This window comes from Meleagris gallopavo, chromosome 3 (assembly GCF_000146605.3).
Source record: "Meleagris gallopavo isolate NT-WF06-2002-E0010 breed Aviagen turkey brand Nicholas breeding stock chromosome 3, Turkey_5.1, whole genome shotgun sequence".
NCBI classification, from domain to species: domain Eukaryota; kingdom Metazoa; phylum Chordata; class Aves; order Galliformes; family Phasianidae; genus Meleagris; species Meleagris gallopavo.
In genome coordinates, this window is record NC_015013.2 from 45,009,587 (window position 1) to 45,033,726 (window position 24,140).

Sequence of the window (24,140 nt, forward strand, 5' to 3'; positions counted from 1 at the left end):
GGGGGAACCTTCAGCAGCGGGTGCGAGGTCAGCCCGGTGAGCTGACACCGCGGTGCGGGTTGGGAGCCTTGAGGCGGGCGGTGAGTGCTGAGCGGTGCTGGGCGGCCGTCAACCCTTCGTACGGCGGCTCGGTCGTAGGGTGGGCGTTACCCTGCTCGGCCCCGGCTCACGGAGGAACTGCCTACGGGTCTGCGTTAGCGCTTGGGAGAAGGTGGCTGTTTCTGTCCTGCGTCAGCGATAGCTTAGGCGAGGTGCTGGATCTGAGCTGGGAGAGCTGCTGCGGCTCCTTGTTTGCTGGGCTGTCCGTACGGAGGGGAGTGGTTCTGAGAGGAACGCGTGCAGGGTGTTAGTGACTTGTCCTAACGATTAGTGAGGTTCTAGTTTAAATGTTAGAATTGTGTTTGTGTGGTCATGGTGAGGAGGAAAAAAATAAAACAGCAGTGCTGCTGGTTTGTCTAAAGACTGCTTCTCATTACTGTCTGTAGAGCATAATGGATTCTTACTGGGAATGAAGAAATAGTATAGGAGCAGAGAGGTGGTCAGCCCTCTGTACTCAGCAGTGATGGGGCCACATCTCGAATGCTGTGTACAGTTTTGGACCCCTCACTGCAAGAAAGACATCGAGGCTCTGGAGCATGTCCAGAGAAGGGCAACAAAGCTGTGAGGGTTCTGGAGCACAGATCCTATGAGGGACGGCTGAGGGAGCTGGGATTGTTCAGTCTGGAGAAGAGGAGGCTGAGGGGTGACATTACTACCTGCAGCGGCCTGAAGGGAGGTTGTGGTGAGGTGGGGGTCAGCATCTTTTCCCAGATAACTAGCAGTAAGACAAGAAGGAATGGCCTCAAGTTGCTCCAGGGGAGATTCAAGTTGGATATTAGTGAAAATTGTGATGAGGCCGTGGCACAGGCTGCCCAGGGAGGTAATGTCCCAGGCTGCCCAGGAGTGACTGTCCCTAGGAAGCGTTCAGTAACCATGTGGGTGTGGCACTCGGGGACATGGGTTAGCAGACATGGTGAGGATGGGTTGATGTTGGACTAGATGATCTTAGTGGTCTTTTCCAACCTTAAAGTTGCTATGATTCTATATCTATGCTATGGGGAGAACTTCATGTTCATTCCAGCATCCATGTGTTTCTAGGGGTAGCAAAACAAGATCAATAACTTACCTGAAATTAGATTTATTTATTTATTGCCAGCTTGGTTTCTTTTCTTCGCCGTGCTCTTATGTAGCATTTCAGTTACGGTTAGATAATGGAGATAACTTTCAACTGCATTTTCTTTCTTTAAGAACCACAAATTGGAACTTGTATATGGATAAAGTTTTACACTTGTAACTTTCCTGAATTACTGTGTTTTTAATCCTTTATTTACATAACTTAGTGTGGCTTTTCTGTTCTTGCCTTGGGTATCCTTGATGTAAGGCAGACAAAGATGGATTATGGTCACAGTGATTCTGCAAAATTAGTAGTTCTGCTTTCTTTTAAATTATATATTTTATTTAAGGTTGGAATTGTGGAGAAGTTCCTTCAGAAGGTGCTACAGATCCTGTGTTTATTATACTCAGGAGCATTGGCACTGTTACCTCACTTCTGAGGTATTTCAGTTGTAAAACTGACTTCTGTATGCTTCAAACTTGTTTGTCTTGAATTTCTATTTAAACTAGTCTTGATTTTTAGAAAGATGTCACATTTACCCGAAATATATATATAGGTATTATGGCACGTGTGCATGTTCTTTCTCTGCTGTGACAGTACTTTCATCTCTGACTGGGAGAAGCTGGGCAGTTTCCTGGTACCTAGCCCAGAACAGCCCCTGTGCTACCTAAGCATCCTGTCAAAACGTGTGCTGTTTGCCTTCCCTGTCCTTGGGCAGTGGGTGTGCTTCCAATTTCTGAGGTTGCTGTGGCATTTCACAGGCAGCCAGCTTGAGGACAGCTCTTGTATCAGAATCGATTCGATCAGCTTTCATCTTGGTGATTTACCTTGTCAAAGAATAACCCCAAGTGTTCATTACCATTGCAGTGTGGTTCTACAAACTTCTGCTTTTCTGGAATGAGATGGTGAAAGGAAACTGCGTTTGCAGGGAATAGGTTTTGATGAGTCAGTAGGTAGAATAAAAGTGTGCTGTCAGTCAATCAGGTGACGTACTGAATGTGCTGTAATGGTGGTTCTTTCCTTTTCTCACAAAATCAACTTTAAAACACTCACTTCTGCATAATAAATGTATAGTTGCCTGTCAAGTTATTACTCATAGATCTTGGGATCTCTCGAGAATGTCCAGCAATAAACCAGTTGTATTCATCAGGTCTGCCCCCAAAGCTGTGTTAGCTACTTCTTCCCTCTTCCTGCAGGCCTCCCTCCCTCTCTAACTTGAAATCTGATAAAAATGTGAATTAAGGCTGTAATAAGCCAATGCTGGCCTTTCCATGCCAGGCAATTGGAATTGGCTTACTCAGACTTTCATTTAAAACAAGCAGTTACCTTTTATTTCTAATGAGACGGGAGTGTCCAGTAACGTTCATTCCAGTTAAAACAATCTGAGCTTGTGGAATAAATCTTAATTTTTTGTTATTATAGGAGGCCAGTGACATAAAACAGAAGCCCAGTATTTTGGACATGGCTTTCAGTTTCATCTGTTGCTGCATTCACTGTTGGCATTTGAAATAAAGATAGGTTGATCAGTGATGGGCTATATTTTTCTTTTTTTTCTTTTTTTTTCTTGCCTATAGAGATTCATCCCAGTTGTCTCAAAGCCTCTTCCAGGAGCACATCTGCTATTGCTCGTGGAGGTGAGAGCGTATTGACCTTGGAAGCTGCTCTCTAGATAAGCTGTTCTCCAGGCTACTCATGTTGTGTGTGCATTACATGAAAAATATCCTTCTGAATTTCCAGAATCACATTTTTTTTCAAGGATCTGCAATGACTGCATCAAACAGCCAAAGAATTCTTCTTAGTGCAGTCTATCTCAAAAGCAAGCTACAAAGACATTTTGGCATTCTTCTTGGTTCCAGCAGGTGGAACTGGATGACTGCTCACAGTAGGTCTGGTCTGTTTCTTCAGTTAATAAGCTCCCAGGCAGAAGACTTGTAGAGAATCAGAAGTGGCAATATGCCGGTGTTCCTCGAGTAATTTGGGTGTGGAATCCAGTACCCTTCGTGTTTTTCTTAATGCACAGGTTTTGTTTAAAACTGCTATATTCCAATTTTTACAACTGTTATGGGGATCCTAATTTTGAGGTTTACTTCATAGATGTAGTCCCAGGCTTTTTTAGACTAGATGGATGTTTGCTGTCTTGTCTGAGTACCGTGAGTTTTCAAGTTTTCAGGACCTTCCTCTGATATATTTTTTTTTTTCTACTCATTCTCATATACATAACTTCTGATCCAAAATAACAGGAGTCTGAGCACCCCTTTGGGACAAAAGGAAATGGAGGCAGAGATAGTTTTTGTTGGTGTTTGGTCTGTGGGGAAGTCTTGATATGAACATCTTTTTGGAAGTGAGGGGGAAAAGCTTGGATTTTCTTTTACCTAAAATATGTTCTTGAAGAAAGGGAGCTTGAACTGTGTGATAACATTACACTCTACTCCATTTTTAAAAGAAAGCTTTAGATATTGTAACCAAATACTTTAAAATGTATTTCCTTCATTGCACTTAAATGGCAAATATCACTAGACAATCTTATTGGCTTAAGCTGTAGTAGTTTAACGTGGATCTGTACTACGCAGGAGTTTGGGTCTACTCTTTAAAGCATCACTCCTCTCCGTGTTGGTTTCTTAGCTGGACATAGGTATTGTCTGATGCATTCCTTTTGGTTTCGAGGGGATCTTAGCAACAGGGAAAGGGTTGCAGTTATTTCACAAAAAGTGCCTCAGCATTGTGCACATCATTTCTTTCTGGCTGCTTACGTTTATTTTTCATCTTTCAGCTTTGTGAAAGTACTTCCACCGGCTTTACGACCGACAGAAGGACAGTCTTGGCAAGTGTCATTGCTGCTTGCAGAAGGCTCTTCTCACAACCTCCCAAAGGTGACTGCAACTTTGATCGCTGGAGTGAAGCAGGCTGCTGAGGACGATGCTCATGTGCCACTTAAGTTTATTGTGTAGAGGGCAGTAAGCTCTTTTATTAATCAGCCATTAATCCTGAGGTGGAGCAGTGATTTACAGTATTTTTAGCCATAAACAGAGCTGACTGCAGTTTGCCCAACTTAACACTGTGCAACACCATTTGCTGTTGAGCTAAGCTTGTGTGTCTCTGGTTTAAAGGACAGCTTTAAGCTATTAAAGTTTTTGATACTGAGGTTTTCAGTATCAATAGTATAAGATATATTTATGGAAATCTGATAGAGCTCTTCAGCAAATGGACAAGAACAAGGCCATATTCTGCAGTTAATGTATTGCTTACTTCTTTTTTTACATTGTATACACTCAACTTGTGACTACTGAAATGTAATGTTAGATTTGTAAACTAAAAAACAATTATTTGCTTTTTTAACTCTTGATAGGATTTGAAAAATATTTTCCCAATGGGAAGAAACCAAATGGAACTAAAGGTTCAGCTGGAGAAACAAAAGGTACAAATAACCATTTGATTTCACTTCCCTTTTTTAGGATGTATATTCATTACATTAGATTCTAGCTGAACATTGGGTTTGGCTTTTTTTGTTTATTTTTCAGGGAATATATTTCTCTACCAGATTAGTTTGGAAGTACAAATTGACTTTTTAAAAATGTCATTCTACTTTCGTGCATTGTGTATCTTCTGAAATAATACCTATTTTCTCTCATTCTCTTGTTGAAGTGCTTGTCCTTAAATTCTAGTTTTCCTGTTTCCCATTAGTTGGTATAGTCACGCATTCAGATATTTTGTGTGTTTAGTTCTCAAACTTTCTTTCACCAAGCTAGAACAGTTTCTGTTGAATGGAATAGCCAGAACTGTTGTTCTGGGTGGGAATCCAGAACCAATTCTTCAGCTCAGAACCAAGCACATATAAGGAGGAGTTGGTGTGGCAGCGTGGTGCTGTGCTGCGCTTGTCTCTGGAGTGTTAAACAGGGCTCCAACCTGTGGTATCAGTAAAGTCTGAACTTCAAGAAGAGCATATTATGACTGGGGGAGGTGAATTCTGGGAGGTAGCGTTGCTTAGAGTTTGTGAAGATTTCTTTGCGTGTGTTGGTTTTTGTTTTTTTTTTAAGCTAAGGATAATCTTGCACGTCTTGGATTAGTGTAGGAGAAATACATTTCACACAGTCTCCATAATGTGCTTTGTTATATTTGTGGCATTTTTCGATTCTCAGGGTCAAAGTGTCATCAGGTATACAGTTAACAGACTCCACTGCTGCTCAAAACTGTATAATAGGGATGTCTCTGCCAATTAGCATATCTTTCTATGGAAAAGTGTAGTTCCATTCCCTCTAATTATTGAAGCATCATAAAAGTTCATTTTGCAGGCCTCTTTAATGTTAAAGCTAAAATAAAACTAGAGTGAGATTGCTATAAGATATAAAGATATGCTTATTGTTGTTTTATTTTTCCTTAGAAGCAAAGCAAGCTGGTGCCCGACAGCCAAGTGGGACTGGGAGTGGGGGAGGCAGCAGTGGTGGGAAGAAAGGCGGCAAGAAAGAAGATGCAAACTGGTGGACCAGATTGCAGAAGGTCTTGACCTTAAAATATCTTTCTTTTTGATATTAACTGTCTTGAAGTAACCTGGTGTGCTTTTTTGCTTTCTAGGGACATTTTTCTGATTGCCTAAGTTCTTCTTAGGCCTCCTGTGCTTTGTATTTCGTAGTAACCGGCTCTAGGTGGCACCCCCACTCATTGCCTTTCATAAATACTTGTTTGTATGTACCTTCAGAGGCATCCAACTCTTTAACTGGTTCAGGAACCTTAATGGAATGTTAAGGTATATGAATACAGTTGCTCATACTTTGTATTTCTGTAGTGGAGCCTCAGGCTTTTTTAAGAGTGTCGTATTTTGTCTGAAAATGTCAGACAAATGTTATGTAAATGAAAATGTTAAACAAGCTAAACAAGTTTACTGTCAGCCATTCTGACTTTGGAATATTTGAATAAGCTTAATTTTGTAATATATGCTTACTGTCATTAGCTATAGCACAAAGATTATAGCATTTAACAGTATAAGAATATTGCTCTCTTTTTACTTGAGGTGTGTAAGCTTTTCTTCCCCTCGTTTTTTGTTATTTTTGTAGGCTTTGTATATAGTGCAGGGAAAATTAAAATGGAGGGGAAAGGTCATATAACAGATGACAGAACTTTCTTTTAAAGTACTTCATAAATGAAGACTGTGCAGTTACTGTTTGTGGAACAATATTTTTTCCACCAACTTTGCCACTCCTCAGTTATATCTGAAGCGACTGAAACATGTTAATATGGCAAAATATAATTTTATTTGATGTTCTCTGTGGTAACCTTGAATGCAGAGAAGATAACTCAAATAGATACTGGAATCTGTTGTTTACTTACCGTATTGTATATTCTAAAATTTGTTTCTTTTTTCCCCTAGGGTGATATTCCTTGGGATGTCAGGGAGTTTCGTATGTACGTAGTGGGAAGTTCATTTTTCTGGACGATGGTTGTATATTACTTCTTCTTCAGGGTCCCTGGGAGAGAAATCACCTGGAAAGACTTTGTTAATAACTACCTTTCTAAAGGAGTGGTGAGTAGTAGGGAATCAAAATGACAAATCTGTGTGCTGTAGGTGCTCCTTTCTGCCTCCCTGCTTGTGTTTGTATTTTTTTGTAGCTGTGCAGTGAGAACTAGCTCAGGAGAAAGGGATTAGCTTTCATCTTCATCAGTTCCTTGTCTGATGTTCCAGGTGGTTGTATGAAGGCTTGCATCAAACAAAGGGAGTGGACAACTCAGAGTAGAGCTTTTTGTTTGAACAGCTAGTGTTCTAGTTCAGAGGCAGTGTGGCTTCAGTGTCTCAGGATGGATTTACTGTTGATTTAATGGTTTAAGCAGATGTGCCAGGTGCCCTGAGGAGAAACTTATTCCTAACCCTAAATGCTTCCATTAGCCCTACTGGGGGTGGGAGGACTTCTGTTTTTTCATTCCTTATATTAGTAGATTACCAGGGATCTGAGTAGCAGTGGTGCTGACAGACAGGTGAGGGTGGGAAATGAAAAAATCCCTTTCAAGGGCAGTGAATTAGCTTAACCATATTATAAAATAGTCTCCTTTACTTGCTTTCTCCTTTTATTTCTTCTTTCCTTCTTACGTAGAGCTACTTCTGGAGCAATCAATTCTGTCATCAGTGTCCTATATCTCTGTGTAACTTGACATCTTTCCACACTTGGAGTAATAGGTTGGTGATGCCCTGAAGTGCAGGATTTTGAATGTTTTACACAGTCCTGTTCCACCTCAGGAGCCACAAATGCTGGGCTCTCTTACTTCCATGTTTGTAGCTTCTCCTGCAGGTTAGAAAAACACAGGCTTTCTTCCTCCTCTGCATTCCAGACCTGGGGTTTTGAGTTAACAGCATGTTTCCTGCACATTTGTTGCTGTGATCTGCTAAACAGATTGTGTCCTACCTTTCTTTGTCTTAATGCTCAATGCAGAGCTGCTCTTTATGCTTCTACCATTCTGCCCAGGCTGCATCTGGAAGTTCTGTTCTTAGTTGGCAACTATGTGTACATCTCGTGGAATGGAACCATACTGGTTATGGTTATACAGCAGCTAAGACACTAGCTCAGTTAAAAAATAAAAAATGAAATTATCAGTAACAGGTAGTGAAGTCTGAACCATGGTTGCAGAAGAGCATTATGAAAGTCCTGACCAGTTAGTGGGGAGAAAACATCAGCAGCACTGGAGTTACACACTGTCCATAACAAAGATGTTCAGGTAGCCTTGCTTTCTTAAGTCAGATCAGATCTTGAGTGGCTTCTTAGCTTGTATTTTGCATGAGTTTTACCATAAATGTTCACATGAGGAAAGTCTTACCTGCATGCAGCTCAGACCCAACTTGTAGAGCCATAATTAGTTTTAAAACTTTAAAAATTGCTGAAACCATTTATTGGATGGAAAGAGGCAGAAGAAATGGAACTAAACTACTCTTTCGTTTTCCTTAGCAATCGTAACCTTCTGAGACACTGTCAAACACAGGAAACTAGGAATTTGACATTTTTTCCAGCCTAAAATAAAAAACTTAGCATTTTTTTTAATGTGTGAACCTGCAGCTTGGTTCTTGATTTTAGTTTCTGATTTGTTACCTTAAAGAAATTATTTTGTTAACTTATGGATGTTCCTGTGTTTAATGTGGTAGTACAGGAAGTCTTTTATACTAGCAGAAACAATTGTAAGAGCAGAGTTAAGTTTTCCCTCGTTCTGTTACGTTTGGAAGCTGCTGAAGGAGTTTAGCATTATGTGGCCTATCACTTTTTATGTTTGACCACTGAAATAGTTACTTATTGTTTAACTACCTTACTCTACCTCTAATTTGAGACAAGGTGGATTTGTTCTTTGCTTTTTTCATCTTTAAGAAAGGGTATGAAGTCATTGTTTCCATCTGATTTCTGCTGTGCCGATATTCATTGTTTACCAATTGTGTAGTTGCTTCCTTACATTGGAATTAATGAAGTAAAATTACATTGTCACTGAAATAAATTCTTTGAGAAGACTTTCTTAGTTAATTGCATTCCTAGGATGTAAGTTTGGAGTGGGGAGGAGCTTTTACTATTTCTGGCCGTGATCAGAATTAAGGCTAGTTTGAGATTTCTTTTTTTTTTTTTTTAATAGAGCTACCAAGCAAAAGCATGTGGGAGTGTAAAACTTGCTGTATACATCTGAAACAGCATAGTTTACTTAGAAACTATTGAGCTTATCTTAAATAGAGTTAAAAACTGTGTGACACGGATGGTGTCTTGTGGAACCATCCTGATCTACAATGTGATTTATTTTTTTTTCTTGCTAGAAAACAACAGGTTCATATCTGATGTATGCAGCTGTGCTAGCTGTGATGGAAGAATAGATAGAGTTTGTACACTTTAACAGGTGACAGATTTTGTTCTTTCCTTCCACAGGTGGACAGACTGGAAGTGGTGAACAAGCGCTTTGTTAGAGTGATCTTTGTGTCAGGAAAGTCTCCTCATGAATGGGTAAATGTTTCTAATACATTTACACAAGACTTTAGAAAGAACAAAGTAGCCTTTTGAAGAAGTTTGATGCAGAGGACTTAGGAGCATTAATTGTCTTTTAATCTAAAATATGCTTTTTGCTTTACTGTTACATTATCCTACATGGTTATGTTTTGCCACAGATATCTCAAAGCTATGCCAAGGAGTTCCTTTCCTGCACCGTGCTCTTAATACAAATATATAGACAGAAGGAGTGAGAAATTATTGAAGATTCTGTATTTCTAATTACTGTTTTCTGTCTGCTCAAGAATATCCCAGTCTTAAACGTGCATTTGGATCTTTTCTGTCCCAGATTGCTTTTAGATAGTTAGTTATAAGGAAACTTTTAATTTTCTGTTTGATACTGCAATCTTTAAAGCTAAACTACCAGCTCTCGTTCTTGAGAAATGCACTTTTTTCAGTGAGTTACTTTTCCTTGTAACATAACCAGGAATAGGCTGATGAAGATAAAAGTTTTCCGAAGAATAATACTTGCAGGCTGAGACCCTTTCAAAAAATTAACATAATGCTCATATGTGTAAACGTGAAAACTTTTGTTCTGAGCACAGTCTCTGCCAGCTTCAGACCTCTTCATTGTGCAGGTGGTTGACTCTTATTGTCATGATTTTTTTACTGTTTCATAGCTTAGAGAAGCTTTATGTCATTACCTTAATGGGTGATAGGTTGTTTGTTTAGGGTTTTGTTGGGCTTTTTAATTGACTTTCTGAAACTGCAGGTCCCTCCAGGGTAGAGTGAAATCTGCAGCAATTACTTCATCCGTGGATTTCAGTGCAACTTATTTACTCGCCTACTCTTTAGCCCACATACCATCCATTGCCTTAGTTTCTCAATCAGTTAATACTTAGGGTTACTTTTTTTTCCTCTAGCATTAGAGTAAGTAAGGGCAAGTCAGGCAGGTCATGGTGCAAAAGGGGAGATTCTCATGAAACAGACCCAGTCTCATCTGTGTTTCAAAGTAGAATCTGGATTGTTTTTCAGGTATATAATAACTTCATACTGTCTTTTGTGAATACAATTAATTTTAAAGCTAATATGGATTCCAAATGCATATAATTGCTTTTCTTAACCAGGAAGGCTGAGATCTTATGGTGAAATAATAGGTTGTATGATTGCTGTGCTTGCTGGTTCAGCGCTGTGTTTTATTCTGATTATGTAATTCTCTTCTAAATACCTGTTTATCTATTATCTTCTAAATATTTCTCCCTCCATTTTTTCATGGAGGAAAGGCCAGGATTTCAGTCTACTTATAGTGCACAAAAACTTGGATGTGTGGTTTCTGTAGAAGCAATGACAAATACAGTGTCCAAGTTGGTAAGCCTTAGATTTTCCATCGGTTACGTACTTTATAAGACAACTTAAAATGATGTTTTGGTCTGATTATCTTCTGACATTTACTTGTGTACGTGCTAGAAGCTGGCTTAAAACTAAGCTGAGGTGGGATAGGGCACTTTGTGGTGATCTCTGCTCTTTTTTTAGCAGTATGTCTGGTTTAATATCGGTAGCGTGGACACTTTCGAACGAAATCTTGAAACTGTGCAGCAAGACCTGGGTATAGAAGTGGAGAACAGGTTGCCTGTAGTCTACTCAACAGAGAGTGATGGGTAAGAAGCATTGTTTTTTTTTTTTTTTTAAAGTATCTTGATGAGAAATTGTCTCTAAAGTAGGGTTGTATGAAATTCCTCCTATGCTACACTGGGTGGCAGTATTATCAGAACAATCATAGAATCATAGAATGGCCTGGGTTGAAAAGGACCACAACGATCATCTAGTTTCAACAATAGTCATCTTGGCTTTATTTCTGAAAGTTAACAGAGGACCTGTTCAGTTCATTATCTGTGCAAAAATCTCAGTACGTACATATTTCTTTTCACAACTAACCCTTCCTTGGCAGAAGCCCTTTAGGTGGCCTGGACTAGAGCAGGAGTCAGCAAGACACAGCAGTAATGCTCCAGAGATGGTGCTCAGGGATTTTTGAGAGAACAAAATATGGCACAGAACTGCAGTCTATTGACTGAGTTGTAAGAGACATCACTTTCTGCCTGTAAATTTGACAGAGGCCTTGCAAAAAGGCAAGATATTGGTGATAAAGGGAATTACATTATCGTGCCTGTTAGCAGGAGCTGGAAGATGTATCATGCTTTTAATCAGCAAGTTGTTTAAGAAAAATAGCACATCTGATGTATGGCGTTGTTACTAACCCATCAGGGAGTAATGGTGCCAATACTTGAAGATTTGTATTCTTTACTGGTCTTTCATAGCTGAGCAGCAGCTGTATGATCACAGATTCAGAATCTGTTATCTATTTAATTCCATAGTGTAGGAATATCCAGCTCTTCCTTTTCATCCCAGAAATCTGGGCTTTTTGCAAGAGCATGAAAATCTTGTGTGGGAAGTTGTGGTAGTACTCCTGTCTCTTTAGGATTTTATTATTGCTGAGAGTTGAGAGAATGTCTTGTGAACTGTTCCTACCAGAGAAAAAGCCATGAAGTGCTCCAATACTGTGATAATGAGAACTGTTTCAGTATTAGGATTTTCAGCTCTTGTAGAGCCATGCTAGAAGGTTGGAGGGCAGACCATGTGAGATGGTGGGCAATTGAGTAATCAGAACAAGGCTGTAGCCTTGGGACAGAGAAACAAACACTGACAGAAGGAAATTTAGAAGTTGAGAAAACCTAGGGGACGAAGAGCGAGTGTGTATTTTTGAGAATTTTCTGCTTGAAGGTGTAGTGTATCCTGATTATATGTTACCGAGTACAGCTCACTTTGATTAAAACAACCATTTCCATACAGGTCCTGTGAATTCATCTTTAAAGGGAAGAACGTAAAATTAGCTGCTTCTGTTTACTAGGGAATGCAGTTTTTCTCTGTGTACTTATTGCTATCATTTGATGATGTTGGTTTAAAAAGAAAAAGACAAAACTGTTGCTTGTTAAGCATCAAGAGTAGGAATGTATTACCCTCTAATTCTTTCAGTGTACATTTTCCAGCAGTTGCAAGAGAGGATGGCAATGAAAAATTAATTTCAGCTCTTAATTACAGTTAGAAAAAGTTTTTCGGTTGGTTTGACTTCTGTAAATCAGAATCTTTTTTTCTTCTCAAATGTATTTTATTTTCCAGTGTGAACATCTTGCAGAATAGCACTTACAATATCTTTGCAAGCTAGAGTATTAGTTCTGAATTCGCTTAGGTTTGCTTATGATGAAACCAATGTCTTGTACATGCTGTGCTCAGTAATGGATTTGTGTAATGCTTGGCTTTCTGTTTTTTGTTTTTCTCCACAGATCGTTTCTCCTGAGTTTGCTGCCTACAATCCTTATTATTGGTTCTTTATTGTACACATTAAGAAGAGGTCCTGCAGGCTTAGGTCGAGGAGGACGTGGAATGGGTGGACTTTTCAGTGTGGGTGAAACCACAGCCAAAGTCCTTAAGGATGAGATAGATGTCAAATTCAAAGACGTAGCTGGCTGTGAGGAGGCCAAATTAGAGATAATGGAGTTTGTTAACTTTCTGAAAAATCCCAAGCAATATGAGGATCTGGGAGCAAAAATTCCAAAGGTAATGAAATGATGATTGAAGAGATGATGACTTGCTTCTTTTGTTAATCCTCAGGAATTTGAACTGAACCATGAACGTTTATGTAGACAGTACTTTCTAACTTCTCACACTCAGGAAAAAAAAAAAATAGTAGACATTAAATGCCAACAGAATAACTATAACAGAAAAAATTTTTATAGAGATTTCATCTGTTTGTACAAGTCAGAAATTATACACAGGATACCTGTCTACCATAGTTGTATTGTAATGGTTATAGAATTGCCTGTCACTTTTTGACTATGCTGTAGTGCAGCCCAGTTGGAAACGGGCCACTTTTTTTTAAATGTTAGATGAAGAAATCACTGTCCTATAATTCTGAGTCAACATGGCAATGCTGTATCTATTTTTTTCTTCATGCTGGTTTAAATGACAGATGAAATTTCAGTCTCTTTTCTTGCACCATTTTTACTGCAATAGAGGGAAAACCAGTAGACTCATGGCTTTACCATGTAGAAGATCTGTAAGTAAGGTATAGTTGCACTGTTTTCATAAGGAAAACAGAATCACAGAATCACAGAATTGAAACATCTGTTTCTCTTGCAGGGGGCAATTTTGACAGGTCCTCCAGGTACTGGAAAAACACTTCTTGCTAAAGCTACCGCTGGAGAAGCTAACGTGCCATTTATCACAGTCAATGGCTCTGAGTTCTTGGAGATGTTTGTTGGTGTGGGTCCAGCTCGAGTAAGTCTTTGGCCTTGCTGTTTTATTTGTGGTGGTTATTGAAGGGTCTTTGTCAAATTTGGTGGACAGTTTGATGATAGATTCAGGCTTTAATCAGTAACTTTTTTAATCTTTAAGTTACTTAATCTATACAGGTTACCCTGTAAGTGATACTAGATGCTTGCCTAAATACAAGAAGCATAAAGTTGCCTTTCATAAAAGGAAGAAATGTAGTTCAGTACTGATTATAGGTTATCTGGGCCTTAAGAGTCTACTTCTTTGCAGAGACTTCGAGGGGGAAAAAAAAAACACAAACAGAACCAAGCTCTCTTCAAGCTCTGCTCCAAAGAAAACACACTAGCTGGGTCAGAAAGACGTACCTCATTTGGCTACTGCTATGGGGATGTCTTTTTCTGCTCTAAATCATTCATATTTCTCTGAAGACCTTTGTTTTCTTTGTAGTGTCAAACTCTTAAATGTAGTTGTCTGGGACACACAAATAAGTTTCTGATTCAAATAGGAGCTCGTGGATTATGGAGCTAATGCTTTAATTTCTGGAGATCAGGTGATTTAAGTAACTAAATATATCGTCTTACATTTTTTGATGTTTTGCCTTAATACATTTTTAGTGAGCTGTTTTTAAGTGGAAAGTGTTAGCTCTGTTCCAGTGCTTCCATTTTAATTTTTTTTTACTACTATATTCCAGATATTCAGTTTGAAGTCTGTCTTTTCATGTCTAGGAATGGGGGACACGCAGATCTGCCGATTAAATATGTTCTAGAAACAAGTTGCTGGAAATGTTTTGTAAAGCTGGAAAATAGGACTCCTTAAAATGTCCAAAATTACGCCCTATTTCCAACAACTCATACCTTCACCAAACTCTTAACCATTTTATCATAAGTCTCAGAAAGTAATTTTCAGGCTGATGCTGTTCTGGAGAATTTGAGTTTAAATTTATTTGCTACAGTTTTTGAGCATGAAAATGGAAGTGCTTTTTAGGATCTTGATTTGAATTTGAAATTTTACAGGGAATGGGCTTTACCATATATATATATATGTATGCAGTTTTTGGTCCTGTGAAAATTCACAGGCAAGTTAATTTTGATTAAGTTCCTAAAGCCTTGAAAATCTGCAATTTTCACGTTGTTGGACTTATTTGAAGCTTGTGGTTAAGCTCTTCTCAAATTTCTTCCTTAGTTTGTAACTTCTGTTTAAGAATATGCCTTCTGCTGCCTTATGTATCTTCTGTTGATTTTTCTGAAGGACTTCTTCCAGTAATATAGATGGGAGATGATAATTGAAGGCAGGCAATTCTAGATCTTCTGTAAAGAGAAAAGGGAAGAAGGTGGGAGGTCCACTGGATGGTACAGAGCCTGCAACTGAGGGAACAGGAGACATTTAGAGATTTGAATGCGGAATCTGGTTTAAGAGGGAAGGTTCCAATAAGGATGCTGAGTGAAACTGAAAATATATAAGGAAATTGTCAAATGGAACTGCTGTGATGGGGAAAGGATATAGACAAAGCAAGGAAATACATGTAAGAAATGATAACATGGTGGTAAAAATACTTATGTGGTGACTGTGTTTGAAACGTATGAAGATAGTGATCTTGTCAGTAGGATGAGTGGGAGCTAAGAAAAGCCTACCATAGAAAGGACTTCACTAGGAAACAGTAACAAAAGAAGATCTGTATCCTCCAGGAAAGTTAGATACCTGAAATACTAATGGTACTCAAGCTGTATTGTCATTAACTGTTAACATAAACCTGAAAAGCCCGAAAGCAAAGTAGCTTAACCTTGTTGTCTTGACCTGTGCAGGTGTAATTATTGCCTCTTAGCACTAAGTGATACCTTTGACATAACAGTTGCTGCTTCAGCTGTGAGTGTTTCAACACTTGATAATTTCTGGTTAGCTTTCAGTACATTGTGAGAGAGTGGTTTTGTTTCATTTTCTATGAATTTGGTAAATAAGACTGTTATCAGTGATGCTTAATCTATTGTAAATTAGGATATGCTGGAAAAGAGCCTTCGTTTCTGTGTGGTCTTTTAGTTCTGTTGCTTCTGAAAACTAGTCATTTAGTTTTGGATCACTCTTTCAGACCAAAAGGTGGGAGTTCACTTTGAACGTCTGATGCTTTTCCTTCGTTCATCACATTTCATGCTTTTATTCTCTGTACTTTTTTTTCAAACTCTGACAAATCTGAACGAGTTTCCACAACATGGCATACTGTCCAAAATTTGCCTCACTTCACATCTGTACCCTACGTCTCTTTTTAGAGACATCTATTCTAGTCGGCGTCTGTAATGTACCAACTATTAAAGCTCTGAGCTGTGTGTAATTCTTATTTCTTCTGTTTTTTTTTAATTTACTGATTATTCCAATTATATCACTCAGGTCTGTGAACTTGCTGAACTGGTTTTAATGAAGTCCTGATATTTTTGCGAGCAGAATATTGTAATGTTGCATCTTATAGCCTGTTTGTTGTGTAACTATTACAGTAGGATTTGGTAGACAGTATCTTATCTGTGGGGAGGGAAAAAGGACTTCCAGGCTGTAGAGAAGTGTTAGCTCATGTGTTAGCCATCTTTACAGACTTCTAGAAGTTAATTTAACAGTATTGCACTGGAAGTTGGCTAGGTGATTTGAGATCTTACTGCAGTAGTCAGTGATTATGGTATTGTTACTTGTGTGTGTCTTCCATTGCCTCAGCAGTCCTGGCACCATTGTCAAACAGTGGCTAACTCTTTCATATTCTGTTCTCCTCTGAAGGTTCGAGACTTATTCGCTCTTGCTCGTAAAAATGCCCCATGCATCCTCTTCATTGATGAAATAGACGCAGTAGGAAGGAAGAGAGGAAGAGGCAACTTTGGAGGACAAAGTGAACAAGAGAACACACTCAATCAGCTTCTAGTAGAAATGGATGGTAAATATTTAAGTTCTAATATTGCATTACAGTGACAAGGATCTAATCATAAGTCCTCAGTGACTTAAGTACTTACTGCATTGATCACTGCATTAATGTTTGCAGTCTTAGGTGCAAGATGTAAGTGTGCAGATGTAGTAGAGGGAGGAACACAAATGAAAGAACTAGTACACTTCTCAGACCTATTAACCAACACTGGGTTCATTTTAAATACAAATTGCATTTGTATTAGGAAGCAAGTGTTTCCTAAAATGAGTTGTGCTTACTTCCTAGAATGAGTAATGGTGACTCATTTTACTGCAGCCTGATGTTTACTAAAACTTGTTCAGGAAGAAGAACAATTGTTCTGCATCTGATGACTTTGTCAAAGTTGAATAAGCAAAAAATAAAATTGTGTGATAGCAGTCTGTCTTTAAAAATATATTTAGGCATATGGACATACACACAGCTAACCATGTTGGTTCTGCAGTTTACTTGGAACTTAATCTGTTGCTGTCCTTTGTAGATAAAGTAAGCTTTGATACAGCACTACAGAAGGCAGAGCCCAAGGCTATTTTTTGTTTGTTGTGAAAAGCTGGACAGTATTCTGGAAAAAGGAACTATTGAAGATCATTTTTGTTAACTGTCAGTACTGTTGTGGCCCCATAAAATCAACAGTTTGTTGGTTTGTTCTTCTTGACAGTTACCTTTACACAGATTTTTATTGTATTTTTTCAACAGGCTTTAATACCACCACAAATGTAGTAATTCTGGCAGGTACTAACAGGCCAGATATTTTAGACCCTGCTCTAATGAGACCAGGACGCTTTGACAGACAGATCTACATTGGTAAGTTTATTTGCATCACTATAGTTCTGCTTACGTAGAATGCTACCAAAATCACTAGCTATTTACATATGTAAATTCTCCACGCACACTGATTTACTTGTGAAAAGTAAAGATGTATATTTCTTTAATTTTTAAAGGCCCTCCAGATATAAAAGGAAGAGCATCTATTTTCAAAGTTCACCTCAGACCTCTCAAATTAGATACAGTCTTAGATAAAGATAACCTAGCAAGAAAACTCGCATCACTAACACCTGGTTTTTCAGGTAGGTAACTCTTAATATCACTGTTCTCTGCTGTAGATATTTTATGATACTATTTTTGATTTTTGTTTTGTCTTTTTATTTTTGTGTTTGATCCAATCTGGCTCTCTTTATTTTATTTGTTGGAACAATGTGAAATTGTCTTTTCCTGTTTGGGCAGCTGAGAGATTTCTGAGGATCTTAAGTTTGTCTCCCTCAGTCAGGTTGACATACAACATATCAGCTTCTGTCTTCAGCAGAAGCACCCCAAAAATTTCTCGTTGCTAACACTGGTATGTGTGATCTTCCTTTTCATATGTTTTTTGATGCTTTGAACATACCAAAAAAAGCAAACTGTTTCATAGTAGTTTGCATGAACGTTCTAAGGGGGAATTTGAATTTCTGAATGTAGAATCTTCTCCCTGGAAAATGTACTGTGACCTTTTGTCAAATTAGAAATGAATGTGGAAGCCTACATTCTTGGCTTCTATCATAATCCATTTAATACCCGTGTTGACTGATAATGAATTCTTCACTATCTGTGGTCTTTAATAAAACTTTTTCTGACATCTGATTGCCAACATCTCTGGCAACTGCAGTGATGTTGTTTTTGCTTGTTTTGAAACTATCAATAGCGTTACCATAAATAAAGCTAACAAGAAGTGAATGGCTTGAAGCCAGTAGTGTGTCTCTGAAATGATTCCTTTCATGTCAGGGTCTGAGCTGTACTCAAACCATGTGTAGGAAGGTTGTTTCTCTAAGTCTAAACGAGACTAAATGCAGTGCGGTCTGTTGCAGACAGAGCTTACAGAAGGTGCAATACACCCTGATGTACAAATCAGCACCTTGCTGATTGTAAGCTCTGTTCAGTAACTGTCTATCTAAGAGCAAGATCCTAAAGTTTATCATCATTGTGTATTTAAATCTATCTTAAGAAAACACCATGTACATGTAATGAATTATTTTGGAGTCTGTTACCTTTAATTCTCTTCTGCATCATAATTGTAGATAAGAATATTTTTATGATAGACAAAGAAAATTGGTAAAAATGTTAAGTAACTTACACCTTCCCTGCCTTTAGGTGCTGATATTGCCAACGTTTGTAACGAAGCTGCATTAATTGCTGCTCGGCATCTCTCAGATGCTATAAACCAAAAGCATTTTGAGCAAGCAATTGAAAGAGTGATTGGAGGTAGGTGTGTCACATCAGTCATTCATCAGCACTTTTTATGTAGGCACTTTTTATGTAAGAAGAATCTTCTTAAAGGCTATGTTCTTCCCTCCTAAACATACTTAAGATTTAGAAAATAAGTTGCTGGGCTATTTTGCCCATTTCTGATGTGGAGAAGGAGCAGAAATAGACATTCAATCAGGACAGTTTCTAATTTATTCAAAATGACAGGAGGAATAGTTGTTTGAATTTAGCGATGCTTTTAACTGCTGTTAGCTTTAAATCTAGAAAATGACTGGACTTTTAAAGAGCAAATGTTTTATATTAAAAATTTGAATATTCTAAAGAACTTAAGCTTTAAAATAAGGGACAAGGTTACTGTAAAACCTCAAAGACACAAACTTATAAAAGTTGCTAGTTTTCTTTTATATTTAATTTCTTCAGTAGAGTACATATGTGGCATCTAAGTATTGCTGACTGTTTCCAAATGGAAATGAGGGAGTCCAGTGGAGAAAGATATGCCTGAAAGGATTTAATCAAATTTCTTTTATAAAGGTTTGGAAAAGAAAACTCAAGTTCTGCAACCAGAGGAGAAAAAGACAGTAGCGTATCATGAGGCAGGGCACGCAGTTGCAGGATGGTTTTTGGAACATGCTGACCCACTCTTAAAGGTAAAGGAAGTGCTTTTTTTCCTATTGTTATATTTTCCCTCGATGCTAGGAGGGCATTGAAATATGTAATCTCACAAAAGGCTATGTAAATGTTATATTTTTATTTATTTCACTTTGTGTAGCTTTCTTAAATATTTTCTGACTTGGGCATAATGGGGTTTCTAGTAAAAATGGCCTTGGAAAGTGAGAGGGACTCGATGTTCCCACGAGACTGCCTGATTTGAAAGCTGCTTTTTCTCGGAGGCTTTTAGTTCAGATGCATTGTTTAGGTTAATCTTAGCAGACTGTGCAGGTGCACACCTCTTCAGGAATGCAGCTACAAAAATGGTCATCCAGAAGCTGATTTAAGCTTGCATAGCTTGGCAAGTTGAAAATAAGGGAAAACAGCCCAAACTCTTAAACCTGCTATGATGTTGTGTTTTTAATGTTGCCTAGTTTTCAAGCTTAAAATTTTCATCTACCATTTACTGCGCAAAGGAGGAATATTAGTAAGCATGGAAGCTGTCTATTCAGAATTCTGTTGATTGAGAAATGTGATATCTGTTCTGGAATACTTAAAGCCCAGTATGTATTACTGAAAGAATTATGAATTTTAATTAACACATTTTAAAAAAGTCTTTGCAAAAGGTATTACAGTGGTCTTACCTTTCTTTTCCAGATATTCTAGTAGTTGTTATCCCAGTTTAGAGCTAGCCAGGGCTTTTAAGAATAAATCACAATGAGGGCCAAACAGTAAATGGAAGTAATGTCTGAATTAAAATTGAAGGGTGAGTATGGTATAGGTTGTGATATTAAATTAAGTCAAACCAACGAACACTTTTTTTTTTTTAAACACTATTTAGCATTCTGTTTATTTTGATTGTAGGTATCTATTATCCCTCGTGGTAAAGGACTGGGTTATGCTCAGTATTTACCCAAAGAACAGTATCTTTATACCAAAGAGCAACTACTTGACAGAATGTGCATGACACTGGGTGGACGTGTATCTGAGCAAATCTTCTTTGGAAGAATTACAACCGGTGCTCAAGATGACTTGAAGAAGGTGACACAGAGTGCATATGCTCAGGTATATGCTTGAGTAATACTCATTTTTCTTATTGTTTTCCTTTTCTACTACTTAACACTAATGTTTGTAAAGGATATGATTTAATCACGTATGTCAAAAGCCTATCTCAGTAAAAGATTATGTGACTAAACATTATGCTGCTGTTGTATAGAGATGCTGATGACTCAACTGTTGTATTGTAGTCTTGCAGTGAGCTGATTGCTATTCTCCATCCCCCTGCAGGCACATGCATGCTGCACTGCATTCAAATACATGTGGAAACTCTACTTAAAAAATTAGTTTAGTGCGTATATCTGATTCTCTGATGCTACTTCTAAAATTGCTCAGTTTAGAAGACCCAATTTGGATTGACATGTATGTAAATCCAGAAAACCTTGTACTTGGGTACTATTTGCTCTCAGTTAAGACATTTTGTACCATATTAGCACAGCTAAGAGTGTAGTGACTCATCTAACTGTAGCAATATACTGTGTAGATGCTTATTCTTGTTCCTGCATCAACATAAATGCTGTCATTTAATAAGATGCTTACAAGGTGAGCAAGAGAGGCATTTTACAGGAGATCCTCTTCCTCTTTACAGCACATTGACCTTATCCTCCACTCCCAAACCACACCCATTTGCTGGTCTTTGGTAAATTGCTTATTTTCTCAGTTCTGGAAGTTAAACACTTAATGAAATCCTTAGCAATGCTAATTTTTATCTGGTCATCAGTGTCTCTTGTTCAATTTTAAATAGAAAATAGTAAGTATAGACTTACATTTGTATTAAGCATATATTGTCTCCAGAAAGATCTAGGACCTTGAAAAAAGAGTGGAATTTCTCTTCAGCGGGTTAATGACTTCCTAATTTCAATTCTGTCTACCAGATTGATATCAATATATCCTAAAATGTCACCATCTCCCATTTACTTTCAGATTGTCCAGTTCGGTATGAATGAAAAAGTTGGGCAGATTTCCTTCGACCTCCCTCGTCAAGGAGACATGGTATTAGAGAAACCCTATAGTGAGGCAACTGCCAGAATGATAGATGAAGAAGTTCGGTCACTTATTAACATTGCTTATGAGAGGACATTATCTCTTCTGACTGAGAAGAAAGCAGAAGTAGAAAAGGTGAGTATTGCAATGTTTTCAGACACCAGCTTGTAAGCTAGAAGCCAAATTGAACTGAATAAGTCCAAAATGAGTGTATTAAAAAATCAAAAATTATTCAATATAACTTTTAGAGTGTGACACAAGTTTTCAATAAGTAGATATAAATATTTGTTGGAAAACCTCAAGGTTCTAATGCATGTTTGGCATCTCAGCTAAAATGTTCAGTATTCATTTGCAAAGTTGGAGAGAAATGTCTACCTGCCAAAGTAAGTGTTAGTTGATGTACTAGACCAAAATGAAGAGGGGGGGAAAAACAACAACAACAACAACAACAACAACAACAAAGCAAAGAATAAAAACAAAAAATCACTACCACACAGACAAAAAAACCAACAACAATAAAAACCCAATATCAAACACTCAGTACAAAGGTTCTAAATGATTAGGCTGAAAGAAGATCTCTAAGAACGGAGGTATGTGATATTTCCTCCATCTGAATTATTTTTGAAATTCAGATAAAAAGTTTTTTTCCTTCCATGCACACAGGTTGCTTGAGATCTGCCTTGCTATAGTTGAGGCAACCCTTGTGCATGTTCTTTTCCTCCTTACCAGAAAGCCCAGTACAGCAAAAGGTCATTTTGCAGGGGGGGCATCTATCTGTTATGCTTATTGACAAGGAGAAAGTTTTGTATGGATTTGGTAAATGGTGTTTTAGTAGGTCATGGTTCTAAAAGAGATTACTGTTGTTTTCACTGAACGCTCACTGACCCAAGAAGGTTATGAAGCTACACATTATATTATACGCATTATATCCATTAGTATTTTATGCTGCTCTGTCTAGCTCATAACACTTGGCATAGAATGCTTGTTTGGATCTATAGCTTAATGTATTGCATCAGGAGCCTTTTGGCAGCAGTGAAAGATTGTTGCTCTAAGGTAGCAAATGACAGTAGCAGTGCCCATAGGAGTGTTTTGCCAAGCCTTTTAAGTAGGATTTGAAGAAAAAGGTATGCTACATAAATTCTGACAAAAGGAAAGTCATGTATTAAGTAAACTCTGAGCACCTTGTTTATTTTATCAAATTTATCTGTGTTGAATTAATGTTGTCCCAGACTGCCTTAAACTCTTGCAAGAAGAGAGACAACTGATGGTACTCTGTGTGACATAACTTACTGCTATTGCAGGTTGCCCTACGACTACTGGAGAAGGAAGTGCTTGATAAAAGCGATATGGTAGACTTGCTTGGCCCAAGACCATTTGCAGAGAAGTCCACTTATGAAGAATTTGTCGAAGGGACAGGAAGTTTGGATGAGGATACTTCTCTACCAGAAGGCCTTAAAGACTGGAACAAAAAACGTGAAAAAGAGAAAGAAGAGACAACAGATGAACAGGTTGTTAGGCAGATCAGAGGAGGGATGCCATTTTAACTGCCAAGTGTGTGGTGATGCTGACTTGCACTCTGGAAGAGAAATAAACTCACCTAGTTTGTACTTCCAAAACAAACAAATATTTATTCAACCAAACTGTATTAGAGATGGATGGAAGAGTGGTGTCTTGTGCAGAGACAAAGATATTCTACTCCCAGTATGTGGTATCATCAGTTCACTGGTAAAAGATCATCTTTTATTTGTCAGCTGAAGAAACATACATTGGATTTGAGCTGCAGTGGAACGCCAGAACTGAACCTCCTAAACACTGAAAGAACTGAGATTCATGCACAAACTTCATGGCACTGGTCTCTCTTTTTTTTTTCCAAATGTATGTAGGCTTACTAAAAAAAATAAAGAATTTTGATTATTCATCTAAAATATACCTGTATGTGATTTGTTTCCAAAAAAATCATAGAAAAATGCACTGTTTAATGCTTGGCCAAAAGTGTGGTCTTGCAAAGTGTAACTAGCTTTGCAGAAGTGTCAGCTTTTTGATCTGATCCTCCTCCCCACCCTTCATTTTGATTTTTAAAAGAAATTGTTTACAAAGAACAGTCAAGTAAATTGACCATACAACTGGGTACCCAGTCAAATATCTTAAAATGTACTCATGGTTCAGTCTGGAACTTGCTCCTGCAGTTTTATTGGTCAAGTTTTTTATGGAGTTCTGTAAGATATTGAACATATGAATGTGTTGTGTAAATACAGTTTGAGTCAATAAAATCAGTACTTTTCTGAACAAAATTTGTTTTTTGCCAATTTCTTGACAGCAGAATTCAGTCTAGTATGAAACTTTGTGAGTTTAAATCTTTGGTAAATTAATTAGGGTAGCAAAATTGTGCTCTCACATTGCAAAAGCAGCCATTCCAAAGGTACTAAACCAGATTGTATGAGTTTCATACTGGTTCGATTAACCTAAAGGTAACAATTTTCTCTGCTTAGTTAAATACAGTGGTCTCAGTGTAGTAATTGGCATTGGTTTACCTGCTGTGTGCCATGAGTGTATTTGTTGGAGAATTCAGCTGTTCAAAAGATAACTGACAGTCTCCCTGTCCCAGAAGAAGGGTAGGAGCATGATCTGGGGAGAGTGAGGAGTTGAGTTCTGTTTTGTTTTTCAAGAGGAAGGTGAAGGAATTGAACTTCTCTGCTAGATAACATTCTTTAAGGCTTATAACAGAGGGCATGTTAAGGGACTAATCAGTGATAGGTTCCAACTCCATGTTGCAACATGTTGGAAAGCAGTAGGATGGTAAGGAAAAAAGGGTCTATGAAAGGTCAGATTAACTATCTGCCTAAGTTGCTTGAAGTAAATTGTTTATGGA

General features: G+C 38.0%; 1 protein-coding gene across 1 annotated transcript in view; it reads left to right on the forward strand.

The window, feature by feature from the left end:
- Window positions 1-23,557, forward strand: part of AFG3L2 (AFG3 like matrix AAA peptidase subunit 2) — a 24,493-nt gene extending 936 nt beyond the window's left edge. Inside the window, exons 2-18 of the mRNA XM_019614333.1 lie at window positions 2,728-2,795; window positions 3,828-4,023; window positions 4,500-4,568; window positions 5,532-5,647; window positions 6,516-6,668; window positions 9,031-9,105; window positions 10,621-10,745; window positions 12,426-12,699; window positions 13,282-13,419; window positions 16,168-16,321; window positions 17,042-17,149; window positions 17,287-17,412; window positions 18,470-18,580; window positions 19,115-19,230; window positions 20,096-20,296; window positions 21,212-21,406; window positions 22,573-23,557. Coding sequence (XP_019469878.1) covers window positions 2,728-2,795; window positions 3,828-4,023; window positions 4,500-4,568; window positions 5,532-5,647; window positions 6,516-6,668; window positions 9,031-9,105; window positions 10,621-10,745; window positions 12,426-12,699; window positions 13,282-13,419; window positions 16,168-16,321; window positions 17,042-17,149; window positions 17,287-17,412; window positions 18,470-18,580; window positions 19,115-19,230; window positions 20,096-20,296; window positions 21,212-21,406; window positions 22,573-22,815 — 2,468 coding nt within the window. The 3' untranslated portion in view covers window positions 22,816-23,557. The remainder of the gene's footprint in view (window positions 1-2,727; window positions 2,796-3,827; window positions 4,024-4,499; window positions 4,569-5,531; window positions 5,648-6,515; window positions 6,669-9,030; window positions 9,106-10,620; window positions 10,746-12,425; window positions 12,700-13,281; window positions 13,420-16,167; window positions 16,322-17,041; window positions 17,150-17,286; window positions 17,413-18,469; window positions 18,581-19,114; window positions 19,231-20,095; window positions 20,297-21,211; window positions 21,407-22,572) is intronic.
- Window positions 23,558-24,140: the final 583 nt, after the last annotated feature.